At 43.8% G+C, this 13,712-nt stretch overlaps 1 protein-coding gene across 1 annotated transcript; it reads right to left on the bottom strand.

Annotated features, from left to right (window-relative positions):
* Nucleotides 1-2,026: 2,026 nt before the first annotated feature.
* Nucleotides 2,027-4,105, bottom strand: LOC118517103 (intraflagellar transport protein 56-like). The gene is made up of 3 exons (XM_036062961.1): nt 4,000-4,105; nt 3,791-3,931; nt 2,027-3,725 (listed from the first exon to the last, which is right to left on the bottom strand). Exons 1-3 carry the CDS (start codon nt 4,000-4,002, stop codon nt 2,211-2,213), a joined length of 1,659 nt encoding a protein of 552 aa, XP_035918854.1. The 5' UTR covers nt 4,003-4,105; the 3' UTR covers nt 2,027-2,210.
* Between the last annotated feature and the right edge of the window lie 9,607 nt (nt 4,106-13,712).

The following is a 13,712-nucleotide window of genomic DNA, read 5'->3' as shown; positions in this document are numbered from 1 at the left end:
ATGTAGCAGAAGCTTATCAAAGGATCGAGCGTGCGGCACAGAACCTCGGGTTGGAAATTAACGAGGCGAAAACTGAAATGTTGGTGGCACCAACAGCGGCCCTGCTAGCAAACACTGATTTATGCAGGGGTGATGTACAGATAGGTGACCGTACCTTCGAAGTCGTCCAAAACTTCACCTATCTGGGGTCAAAAGTCAACCCACCGACAACAACATTGATGTTGAGTTACGCGCAAGGGTGCTGGCTGCCAACCGGTCATACTACAGCCTGAGGAAACTTCTCCACTCTAAATACCTGTCGCGACGGACGAAGCTGGGACTGTATACAACATTTATACTCCCAGTTCTCACAAACGCCTCTGAGACATGGACTCTGTCCAAAACTGACGAAGCCCTCTTAGCCTTAGCGTTCGAGAGGAAGATGCTCAGGAGGATTTTTGGCCCCGTATGTGTGTGGAAGGACAATGGAGGAGCCGCTACAATGACGAGCTCTACGAGCTGTACGATTATCTCACCATCGTGCAGCGCATTAGACTCGCCAGGCTCCGGTAGGCTGGTCACGTCATCGCTTCATCCCGATTGATACGGAAGCAGGCTTGTTCAGTTACTGCAGTACATGAAGAACGTCATATTAGGCAACGGTGACCGATTCTATTCTACTTGACTTACGATATGGGAAAGCGAACCTGCCGGGATAATAAAGCTCTACTGCTAGAATATGGACGTAAAAGTTGTGGGCTTCGTCCAATCTTGGTGTGACAAAACAGCTGTTGCAACTTCACTACAGCTCTCTGCTGTTAGTTTGAATAAAATAATTTACAGAATTCGATTACATGCAATATATTCTCCAACCATAATACAACACCGGATGCCCATTTTTCAAGTGTCCTGCAATTTCTTACACGCCGAGTGAGTGTAACCGTAAGCACTGTAAACTTTCGACCGGTACGTCTCGCTGGAAGCATCGGTAAAGCTGCTTTTGTATGCACAACTAACAATTTGGTCCGTTGCAAGTAGTGCAATACCTCTTCGTGAAGCAGATCGTGCCGACAGTATCGTGGCGAGAAAAAGTTTGCTCCATTCATCGTCAGGTGGCAGATGGTTTTTGTCGTTGCGGTTGCCAGAAGAGTGCTCTTGCGGTGCTTTTCAAATTTTTGACTCTTAGTTCCTTCCTCACGTTCCGTTCCGCGTAAACTTCCTAACCTTTTGTTGAACCTTACGAGCAGCTTCCGGTTGGTAGATAATATGCGGCACCATTTACCATAATTCTACCGTTGCATTTAGCAAACTTGAGCGGCATTTGGTTTTGTCAGGTAAGTAAAACACACACACACACCAACAATTCATGAAACAAATTGAAAAGAATCATGATAAGAACCCGCTATAAACTTTAAGCAATATCGGCAAGGTAAAATCAGCATAATGGTGAAGTGTATTTGTACAAAAGATAAAACAATGTAGATAAATTGTACTCACCGAAAAAAAGAAGAAACCAAAACCTTCGGAGCAATCGTTTAAAACTTTCTGGAAAAGGTTGGCCAGTAAACCATTCTCCATTTTACTGTTCCTCGTATTTCAGCGCTAGGATAAGCTAATTAGGCAAAAGTTTAAATTAATTTAGGTTTGGAGCTGAAGAGCGAAGAGCAAAATGTCGTGACAGCTTTATGAAAGTGAATGAATGATAAGCAGCGCATAAATCGCGGCAGCGTGAGATAAAATTTGAATCTCTGCACTTTGGCAGTTAAGCGGGAGGGAGGCCATTGAATACCACGCGTACCACGTGGCATCCCTGCCGGGTGAAAAATGACTGCCGGCCAAAAGTTTCACGGCCATCGATTTACCACGGAGCGGTGCACTTCATTTGATGGTTGCAAAAGTGAATTGATGTCGAGTGAAAAACACACTTCATAAAGCCAGAAGTAAAACCACATCGTTAGGGGAGAAGTTTTTAAAAAGCGGAGCATTCAGCACTGCGCTATTGTGCATGAGAATGGGATTATAAGTCTAGAATTTACACCTTCCGAATCCGGACGGCCATTTTATTTGCCTATAAATCGAACTGCAACGTACATCGATGGCGCCTATACATTAATGGCTTTTTCGAGGATGTGTGCCATTCATATTGGTTGAGTGCTCATTTGCATTGTGTGCGTGCTTATCAGCGTAGTGAAGAACGTTTCGTGGATACGTTAGTAATGGTCGATGTTCGCTTACTTAATGCTGCTCGCAAATCGCCGAACAACACGCAGCATTCCTTCTGCCTGAGCGTTGGTGGAATCCCTCAGCAGAGAAATAATCTCAGACACACCACCGGGCGGTGCTCCACTGCCACGCTTTGCCAGAATGGCCTGTACGGCACCAGCACAAGCCCCCCGCTTACCCTCCCAGTACTCCGGGTTCGGATCGAGCTTCTCCAGTGTATCGAATGCCTTCGCCGCGATCCAAAACTCGCCGACCCGATAGCTGTCGTTCGCAATCAGCTGCAGCAGCGCGAACGCACCCGGTGTCGAATCCTTGGTGAGGAAGATGTTCCATGCCTGGTCCGCATGGCCCGCATGTATGTGACACTTAGCCAACACCATCGAGAAGGTACTGTCCGTTTTGATGGTGATGTCGTGTATCTGGAGCAGCAGCTCTTCCGCCTCCTTGTAGTACCCGGTGGCAGCTTTCGCCTGGGCGTAGTTATAGTTGAACGTATCATCGTTCACGAAGTAGCTGCGGATCGAGTTGAGGTACACGAGCACCTCCTCAAACTGGCCGTACAGGAAAAATGCGGACGCCATACTTTGCCGCCCCGGGATGGTGTCACACTCGGACGCTGACCCACCGACCAGATGCAGACATTGTTGAGCATTCTTGAGATGCTCCTTCGATCCGGTTTCCTGCCCGAGTGCCGCATGCACCACCCCCTTCAAGATGTACTCCTGCGGTACCGTCGGTGTGACTTCCTTCATCAGGTAGTGCGCTTCTTGGATCTCGCCACGGCGCAGATGGTGAATGGCTAGGTTGAGCCGTGCCTCCGGTACGATGTCGATCAGCTGGGGCAAAACCTGCAGTGCACCTTCACCGTTGCGAAACACGACCAGATTGTGCTGGATAAGATCCGCCCCGAATGTGCCACTTTCGACGAGATGCTTAATCTCCTGTTCCGCCGCTCTTCCATTGAACAGCCGGAACCGGTTGCACGCTTTCAGGTTGATGGCGATCGTACTGTCGGGGAATTGGTTCAGGTACAGATCGAGCACCTCCTGCGAGATGTCGTAGTAGTCCAGCTTGTAGTAACAGATCGCTACGTACACGTTTAGCGCGAGTAGCTCCTTGTTGTCGAGCAGGACGCGCTTGTAGATGTCGATCGCTTCCTGGTAGTGGGAGCGCAGATAGTGCATCCCGGCCAGGCTGAGCTGATCCTCTACCACGTCTCGCAGTGAACCGTGCAACTCCATCAACCGATCCTCATCGCTTAGCTTGTGGGCGAGATGAAACAGTAGCCGTATCTTGAGCGGACTTTGCGGTAGTTCCTCGACCAGCTTTTGCGCCTCATCGTACATGCCGAGATAGAACATGCACACACAAATGTTGAGTGCAACATCCTTCAGCGAACCGTCTGCGGCGTAGATCTTTTCGTACAGCTGCAGGGCACGCTTATACTCGCCGATGTGAAAGTCACAAAATCCCGTCCAAAGTTGCTTCAGCTGTTCCGGTACTTCGTCATAATCTTTGGAGCACTGAGGAAGATTGCGTATGGCATTGAGGGTTCGTTTACAGTGGGAAAAGGAGTGAAGCTTTGTACCTGAAGGACAGTTTTCGCTCCGATGTAGTCTCGCTTGAGAAGAAACTCTTCGAACGAAGGTATGGTGACGGTGCGCACCGTTCCGGAACCGGCCGAATTGCGGTTCCCTTTGGCCGATTCGGATTTTGTACGAGAAAGTATCTGGAGGGGTAAGAATTTTTGGGATTATTTTAATCACTTAACACAATTTAAGGGTGAGTTTTGCTTACCATGTTGTTGATTACGTGTGAAGTGAAGAACCGGTAGTATGCTGTCTGTTTGTTTGAAGAGGTGAGTTGCTATGGTTACGAAAGCAAAGGTAGACGCAAGCGTGTTTGTTATGTTGTTGTTGAGGATTGTGGGTTGTTGTTAGCGACGCCAGTCTTTCACAAGACAGGGCTAAGGCCTGCCAAGAACTACCAGCAATGACAGGCCAGGATCACTCGAGGTTCTGGTTCCACAGAACAGAAGAGGAGAATTTTCAACTGAAAAATGTACTCAAAGCAACGAATAATAGCACTCTCTATGGCCCTACTTAAATTAAGGATCATTGACAAATAATTAATTAAAACCACTTCGGTGCTTTACCAGAGAATGAACGATAGGTACACGCATTTCACATTAAGACAGCATGTCAAAAACAAAAAAGATTAATCACCATCTCGCCATGGAGCGATTAACGTGCGATTGTGGCTTATTTAATTATCGCTACGGTTGATTGAAAGATATAAAAAAACTACATAAACACCAAACTGATCTTTGGTGCGTGCCTGTTGAATCGAAAAATCATTCACACACACACTCTTCATTTTGTGCTTGATTTATCTTGTCCAAGCGTGTGAATGTTCACCGGCAAAATCCTGACCGTCAGAACATTTGCTTAACAGGGATTAAAGTACGGGATTAACATTATGGCCGGTTGGAGTGTACTACCATCGGTAGGACTTGACCTTCATCAGATTTATATTGACAGTATTTCACCAACAAAAAATTCCCCCTTCAGCAGTACGAATACTAAGCCCGAAAAAAAGGGGAGTCATGTTCCCCTTTGAGACACGGTCATGGTCAACCATCCCATTTTCTATTCGTTTACGGCCTCGATCTCACTTCCGGCCGGAGCTTTAAACGATGAACATAATCGTTAAAATCGTTAGTTTTGTGGTGTACAGCGGGTCATTATGCCGGACAGAAAGCGTTGGCCGGTGCATCGAAACAGGTGGCTATATTGGTAAATAGGATTGAGGATTAATTTGGTGTTCCTCGCACACACGCCGCGCCGGTCGTCGTCTGCTGAGCCTCACTGGACCGTTGTCGGTGGAATGTGTCCGGTGGAATAATTTTCACACATTCACATCCGGTTACAGCGCCAGTTTTGCACAGCCTACGGACTCGGGAATGCTGGGATTTAGTTGGGGCGCATTGCTGTGGCAGTCGCTTTGTGAGTCGGGTTGCGGTTGCTACATTCTGTTCGGTGTTCATAAACGCCTACCGATGGGTTTCAAATTTGACTTGACATCAGACATTGTACCCTAGCAACTTTCTAGGTCCGGTTGGTGAATGGTGTTTTTGGAAAAAAATATAAAACAGTTCATTTGGGTTAGTCGACATTGGGCTCTGTACTGTATCTCTGCCAAGGCCTCATTGAACCGGGATTGTGCAGGAGTTTGAACGATGAGGGGATGAGTTACAGCATCAAGCATCATCCACCTGAAACACCGTGCATGGTGGACGACGATTTTGGGAACTTTTAAGCTAACACCATTAGGTCAGTGCTGAACCAGTAGAACTACCCAAAATGATAGTGAGTGTAATTCAACCGAACGGACAACAGCTGCAAGATAGGACAGGGCTTAGCCGTTGTTGTATCGTCAGCAGGGCTTAGGTTGAGGTTATGTTTTTCGATCCACATCGGCTGAGTGTGGACGAAGGGTTTTAATACACAGCCATGCGGCACTCGATGCTAATAGGCGATGTAAATACAAAACCGTAAGCCCTCTACACACACACAAACCGGGAGCAAACAGGGTTTAGTTTTGATTTTGTATTCAAAGATTTTTTTGTTGCTCACGTGTCCCGGTTGTTGCGTGTGCATCCCTGCACTTTCCACCTTCCGAGAGATGTTACAAATGGAATGTTTGCTTCGCACATGCATGCACATATTCACCATCAATTAGTCACTGTGAAAGGAGGGATGACTTTTTTCTGTGTGTGTCTCTGCAGCAGGTTTTTTTTACCATCCGTTTTACATGTTTTCCAGCGCATCTGGTAGCTGCACGGCTGGTCGTGCGTATCTCATCCGTTTTTTGTTGTTGATCCAACAATTCTGGGCGAATGCAGAAACAGAAAAAGGGCCAATAATCCAGGTCAACAATCACGGTTGGAACGAATTGATAGAATATGGGACGGCTCGGTTTATGGTGCGTAAATACACACCAGCGCCAGAAATCAATTGTTAGATAGGGCGTACGTGCTAGTATGAGGTTTGCTTTATATTTTTAGAGTAGAAATTGATTTTTAGGAATTGGAAATGATTACATTTGTCCCTCGACAACGTTTTGTGTTATAAATAATTTAAATGCTCTCCTAGCTGACACGTGCGTTGTGTGTTGAACAGGTGAACATGCATCGGTTTGAGTTAGTTTCCTGGAATAAACAATCAAAAATGTTCACTTTTGGTCGAACTTCCTGTAATGACCAATCGCATTTAAAACTATCGATCGAAAACTTGCACCGAGGTTTTGGTAAACTGCAATATGCTTTTACCCGTTCAAGCTTCCTCTCTTCTAAACTAAACTTCAAAAATATAATTTGGCCAAAACGTATGCACACACGCATGGAGTGTAAATATTTTGTGCACTTTCGGCATTCAGTCAACATGCACATGTACTTGAAGTTGAAGATGAAATTGTAACATACGAGCTTTCAAGGCCAACAGCTCAAGCATCGCACTTTAGAAAGGAACAGACTTTGCGTAAACGATTGAAGGACTTTTTGGGACCCCCCAAAACTGTCGATTTGACACCGAAACCGGACGATGCAGCGTTAGCTCCACTCAGTCTGGGGGTTTGCGGAAAGTTTTGCCGGAAACACATTTTTGCTTCATGAAAAATGGCCCCTTTCTAACGGGCTGGAAGTGTGCTAAATTAATTTTCGGGGCACCCTTTCGTAGATGAACAAACGAAGCAGAAATTATGGTTGTTAACAAAGGGCTAGGAGTGCACGGGTACTTTTTTTGTATGATTATTCTATTTTTTATTATAATACAAAAATATGTAGTTAATTCATGCTAAAGAATTGAATAAAATGAATACTCTTACTTTTATTCATTCTAATTACTGCAATACTTCAGAGATAAGTATTATATTTCCATTAGATTTATATTTATTTGGCGTGATGTTTGAGGTAACAAGTTTGAGCTCTTTACTTAGTTATTTTTAGACGGTTTATTTAATTCAAAAACACAAGCACAATTAAGATTTATTTCAATCATAACCATCCTTAAGAAGTTTTTTAGTTGCAAAGTCTTGCTCTCCAGGACAATCGATTGCTTGAAGATCCCTGCAGTTCTTCTGATTTAAAATAAACAGTGATAGCTTAGGATAGGAGCAGAGGGAAATGTGTATGATAAAAATAACACTTGGTCAAGTTTTTTTTTTTATTTTTTACGCACATACTTACAAAAAGCACAAAAAACAACGGTTCGAACGAGGTCACAACGGTGCCGCCTGGGTTGCGTATCTTGGTGAAAGTTTCGTTGCGATGAGTTACTGTGAACTTTGAATGCTTTACGGTCGTTCGCTACCTTTACCGCCCGAAGGGTGCGAGGAAAACTGATGGATATGATGTTTGCAATTTATGATCGTGTTATCGTTTTAAACTTTGCACCATACAACATTGACGTAATGTTGACGCTTGTTACGGCAGCTCTGCCGGGTTTGCCGGTGCAGTCGCGCCGAAAACAATTCAAACGAAACGTACAAACTCATCGATCATACGCATCGATTCGGGTGAAATGTGGGTGTTGGTACGTTGGAACGTACCGAGCGTACTGCATTACATTTATCCGAGAAGTAACGTACTACCGTAAACAAACACTTTTTACGTTCTGTTTTGTGATGACGAGTGCGTGTACGGGGATTGTTTGCGATTAGTCAGGTGATGAGTTTTGAGCCGGTGCTCTGAAAAGGCGGGAAAAATGTTAACTGTCAGTTGTGAAGGTGTGTGTGTGTGTGTGTGGCGGTTCGGGAAAGAAGCTCATTTTCCAGGCACTCAGTGTGGGCAGCGGTGAGACACAATTTGAGAGAGAGAGCTAGAGCGGGAGAGATGCTCAGATGAAAACTACCTGGTCGCATCCAATTGAGTGACACTGGGCTGACTGCTTGACTCCTGTGACGGGAAGCTAGGCAAAAGCAGGGATATAAGATACGAGTTCCGAAGATCGGAGATCCGAAGAAAAAAAAATTAAATGATTCGATATCGAAATTCCGACGTTCAAGATTAGAGATCCCTGGGAATCCTAAAGCACGGATTTCTTGCTTGGTGAAAAACACTCAAAATCTTTAAAAAAGTAAAATGTTTGGGAATAAATTCCTGTTCAATAAATGATAAAAAATCGTCCCAAATTTACAGCTCAAAATGTTAGGAAGAGAAGCACTACGACGAATAAAGTCCGCCCTGTGACCTGTAAAACTAGAAAGAGCGGAATGCAACAATGTTTCGTTCTAAATTTCCTTCTAAAGTATTGTTGTCGAAAATAAATAAACGTATTCCGTTTAAAAATACAACCAGCGGCTATAGCGAACTAAACCCCCAATTTACGATGAAGAAGAGTTCACAAATGCGAACTCTTTAAAAGCAACCATAAAAAGCGGGTGGAATGTTCAATCATTAAAATGTGAGGTAAACACCGGGTACAATGTAAATACAGGCTTCCCGCCTTATTTACTGGTGCGTGTTTATTGTGGTCCGATTACATGATCGATCTGGACTGTAAATTGATTTCAACGGCATTATCGGCATCGGAGTTGGTAATAGTGCTTTGCGCGAAAGGGTTCATTGTACTGCCATGGTAACACAGTCTTGTAAAGCATTGTCTACTACCAATCTTAGTTGGCATTTATTTAAGGTTAGGAATATTTTATTCAATTCCAACACACGCCACATTGAAAGGAGGAATAAGCAGCAAGATTTATTACACTGCGAACACGATGACAACACATTTACATTACAAAGAGGTAGCTTCCGGTATGGAAATGCAGCTGGAATGTGCATTGGAAAGGGCCTTTTTATAACGTATAAATCAAGCTATAGATTTTGGATCATTTCTTCCAGCAAGACAGGGGGAAAAACACATTCAGTGGCAGTAATGCAACAAAATAAGAAATATATTTTAAAGTTGCATAACGCTTAAAACAAACCGCACTTGAAGAGCGAACAGAATTGTTCAACACAACGGATAGTTAAAGTTAAAAGCAATTAATTCAATACCACGTCCTCGAATCAATTAAAACTGAATGAAATTACAATTGAACCCTATCATCACCGACCCCTCCACCGGTACCGGCCGTGTGCCACGAGATCAAGTGGCATATCGACTGAACTTAATCACTGGAATCATTTGCAATGCAGGCGAATTGCATGATTGTATAATTCGCAGTGATTTAAACCCACAACACCAGATGGTGGCCACCTCCCGACGATGCTGTCGACCTTGTTACACACGTCACACCCAGTGCCACCCGGTGGTGGCTTTCTAAAAACAGGCCATTCGTCAACGCAGCAGCAAACAGTTGATTTATGTAATGGAATCGGACGTAAGGACTCTTTTACATTTTCAGCGCCTTTCAGCACTGTTTTAACTGCGAACAATAAAGGGGGGAGATTGTTCCACATTTCACAACGAACCCGACCCGGTTGGACTGTTTGGCTTTTCTAAGTCTATTTGATTGTTAAGGGTTTTCATCGCTGCAATTGTAATGCATGGGGTTTGGGAAATGAAATCCATTCGTCCTGTGGGAACTTAATTATAAATCTTCTACCAAAGCTGTAATTGGTAGATGAAGTTACAAAGCAACGCTAGTTTTATTATTACTAGCTTATAAATATGTGTTAAAGTTATCATACTGCTTCGCTTTGAATGATAGATTGGCTTAGAAATTGCTTACGAAGGCGTATGAGGCTCATTCCCCTGCTTAACAATACACAACAGCCACGCTTGTTGATCCATACACACAAGAGTCATTTTCCCATTCCTGAGCACTCCCGTACTTTCCGGTAGTGGATGATGATGCCAGGCCATAGAAAGGTGCTTGCACAAGGTCAATAGATGAAGCGGGAGAAGGTGGTCGAGAGATTCCTGCGGAGGAATGTGTGAATAAGAGTCAATAAAAGTTCATTTGGGTTCTTCGTTGAAATCATTTCTTCGGGCTTCGTACATGCGGGGAATGTGGAATCGAACTGTGATTGCTGTTACATTTCCACCCGCCTGTGGAAGTGTTCCTGTACGGTGCTTGGCCTTGGTGCAGTGGCTGAGCCGAGGGGCACTACTCAAAACTGCAACGGGCGTATGGGTTCCGGAGCCTTACGGGTAGTTTGCGGGGGGGAGGTGAATTATTATTCTGTGCGGAACTTGCCGGAGGTTTCGAAGGCAAGGAGGATTGTTATTAGTTCTTCTCCGGGAAATGTTTCCTGGCGCGTGTAAAGCTATTTAAAGTGTTGAACCATATATGCAATTCCTACACTGGTGATTATTTTGAGTTTGATAGTTTTTATTAAATGTTTCCCAAGTAAGATAAGCAAACGTGATATCTAATAAAAAATCGATTTCAAACATCAAACTCGTCAGTGACTTCCAAAAAAAAAAGGTAGGTTTGTTCCGATAAGGAAAACCGATTGCTCTGCATCAACCAATTGGTCTGGAAGCTGGAACACAGGCACGCTTGAAAAACATCGCTAAAGCAGAGCTGAGGTGTACGAAAACCGGTAAAATTCAATTAAAAGTTACATTATCTTCGTTACAGTACTTTTCCATTCGAATGATGCTTTGCACTTGACTTGTGTGGTAAGGGATTTGCTGTTTTAAGGGTTGTCGAAATCGTGTGCGAGGCTGGAAAATGTGCTGACACTGTTCAACGTTCACTGAAGCGTGTAACTGAAAGGTCTCTACACAATTTAGTATTTTATTTTGTTTACCACTAGAAATACAATAATTTTCACTCGATTTCGATAGACTTATAAGAACCAGATATGTACTCAGTTTAGGAGACGGTAAAGAAAATTTGTCCCTATAGTTGGGTCATATGTGACCATCAATTCCCATTCGGTTTGATAAGGCAGCACCATAACCGCGAGCAATTCAACGAAACGTTTGACCGGTCATAATCATTGCTCTGACCCGACTGTGCCTGTGCCCGTTGCTTAACTAGCTGGCGTCGTATCGGTTTATCGGTAAGATTTTGTTTTGCTCTACTGGTCTACCACATTAGGGAAGAAAATTGCTGTCCCAAGGGACTGTAGAGGACGGGGATATTTCTTCGCCAGCTTAACGGAAGCTTGTATTGCTAGAAAGCATCTAGCAGCGGCACAAACTAACCATTCCAATAGATTAATCTGATGAACGAAGCTTTCGCGATGGGTCCGTCCGGAATCGTCCCGAAACGTTTGTCCGATGGAGACGCCCGGTGGTTCATGATTTACGGTTTGCTCGGGTGGAATCATGGATGAAATATATTGCGCCTGGTTATATCTCATTAGGCAATATTTATTACACGACGGTTTAGAGCATGTTGTTTTATACGGTAAATTAAGTAACAATACAAAGGAGTTCGCGCCAGTTGATGATCGCTGGAGCAGTATAATTCTCGGTACAAATGCACCAAGAAGCTCTTGCCGTACTGACTGTTTGTTTTAGAAATTCGTTTGAATTATGAAACATTTGGCAATAATAGCACATTTTATGTACGCTCTATCAATGTTTTGCTACCAACCTACAAAATCAATAAATATGGATGAGCAAACAGTGACAGCTGTTTCTGTGCTTTCAACCATGACATTCTGCGAACCTCTTGCGTGGCGTGACGAGCACATGTTAAAATGTAAACTTGTACTTAGTAGTTTGAAGAGGTTTAATTGGTGAAACTATACTTTTTCTCATTATAAATTCGAATCTAGACATTTGAAGACAGGCAACTACGAAATGCGGCAGAGTGTACCTTCGTCTTGGTTTCGGCTCTACGCAATACAGTCATTGTGCCAAATCGTATCGTAAAAGAAGTCACAATACCCAGAATTAAATTGAACAATTTCTAATGAACTGATGAAAACCAATGATCAAAGATGGATCGTTTCAGCGTAATGTTTCCGAAATCAGTACAACTTACCCTCCGATGTACACAATGATGACGAACCAGCTCTTGGTTCTATCGAAGAGAAAGTGGAAGAATTCATTTAGTGGTAAAATTTTTAGCTACTTGTTAAACTGTTCCAAAAAAAGAGATAGATGCGGCACAAAAACACAAAGGAATTTATGCTTAAATTAACGGACGCGTCGTAATGTTGATTACATAGTAATGTCTTCTACCATGGCATAATACGAGTACGAACCGCTCCAAGTGATTGATTAAGTGCACGTCATCGTCCGCCTCATTGTCAGTAGGTCGGACGGTTCCGGCGGGATGGTACAAATGGTACGGTATTTACATAAATTGACCAACGTACGATCCCCACAACCGGGGAGGGGAAAGGTCCGTAAAGAAGTGGTTCACTTTTTGCCCGGTCTTCTACCCATGTGGCTCATTTTACGTGCGTCCATTCTTCTGTCGGCCGCTGATGAGTTTAGCATGAGAAGATCGTGTGAGTCAGACACATTTTGCTATGGTTCGTTCGTTGTGGTGGTGTTTTTTTTTGGTAGATCGACCTAACACGTAAATGAAGATTCACGGTCGATTGTTTATTATTTCATAGTACTACTTCGTCCACCACAGGGGACCGCACGAGTACCTGCCCTGCTGTATAGAATACTTTTGCCCCAATGTTTGGATTATACAGCATTTACATCGCTGTAAATATAGGAGGTAGAATGGATATGTAGTAATACCTTTAGGGGGGGTCGTATTCCTAGTATGTTTCGTTAAGGGTAAGGTAACAAATAAGTGGAATCGTAAGAAAAGAACGATGAACGAAGGTGAGTTATTTTTAAGATGCTGCTTATCTGTGGTTAGCAAGTAGCCAATCATTGAGTTCGTATGGTTAAGGAAAAAAAGCTATTCAAACAGTAAATTAACAATTCACTAGTAAAATAGTAGCATTACAGCGTGTGAATAAATTTTTCAAGATGTCTTGTGTATCTCATCGTAATAGCAGCGATATTGAACATGTTCTCGGTAAAGTCCGATCACCCGAACCCGAATGTCATTGTGTTGCACAAACCATTCTACTGCTTCTGTTACACTTAAACCGAAGCCGAAGCATGTAACGCCAAGAACATGTAACTAAACCACCAAATGTTCCAGTATCGATGCACGGAGCAACTAGCTGTCTGTTTCAATTTTACTTTCTCACCCACGCGATCTTCCCTGCTATTGGCAATCGGCCCACAGCCCGGAGGACCGATTCGCACGTGGCCCGTCGATGTGCATCACGTTACTTGACGGCCGGTCCAAGCACTAACGAAACATCGAGATACAGGGCTGACGCATCGAACTGGTTTTATGCTTTTCAAATTGAACAACACCACCACCACGACCGAACGATGCATTAGCGGACACAGTTTTACCAACTCATTGAGCATTGGCATTAATCCACAGCACGGTAAGCCGGATAGAGTTGATTTTGTACAGCCGGAAAAACAAAATCCACAAATTGTTTGCTAGCCGTGTTACGCGTGCTAAAATTCTTAGCTGTCACGAGACAAGCCAAAAAGTTTCCTCATAAACATGCCCTCACG

The sequence above is a fragment of the Anopheles stephensi genome, unplaced genomic scaffold (genome assembly GCF_013141755.1).
Source record: "Anopheles stephensi strain Indian unplaced genomic scaffold, UCI_ANSTEP_V1.0 ucontig5, whole genome shotgun sequence".
Classification (NCBI taxonomy): domain Eukaryota; kingdom Metazoa; phylum Arthropoda; class Insecta; order Diptera; family Culicidae; genus Anopheles; species Anopheles stephensi.
The sequence above is the reverse complement of the archived record's forward strand: the minus strand, read 5'-3'. Positions and strand labels throughout refer to the sequence as shown.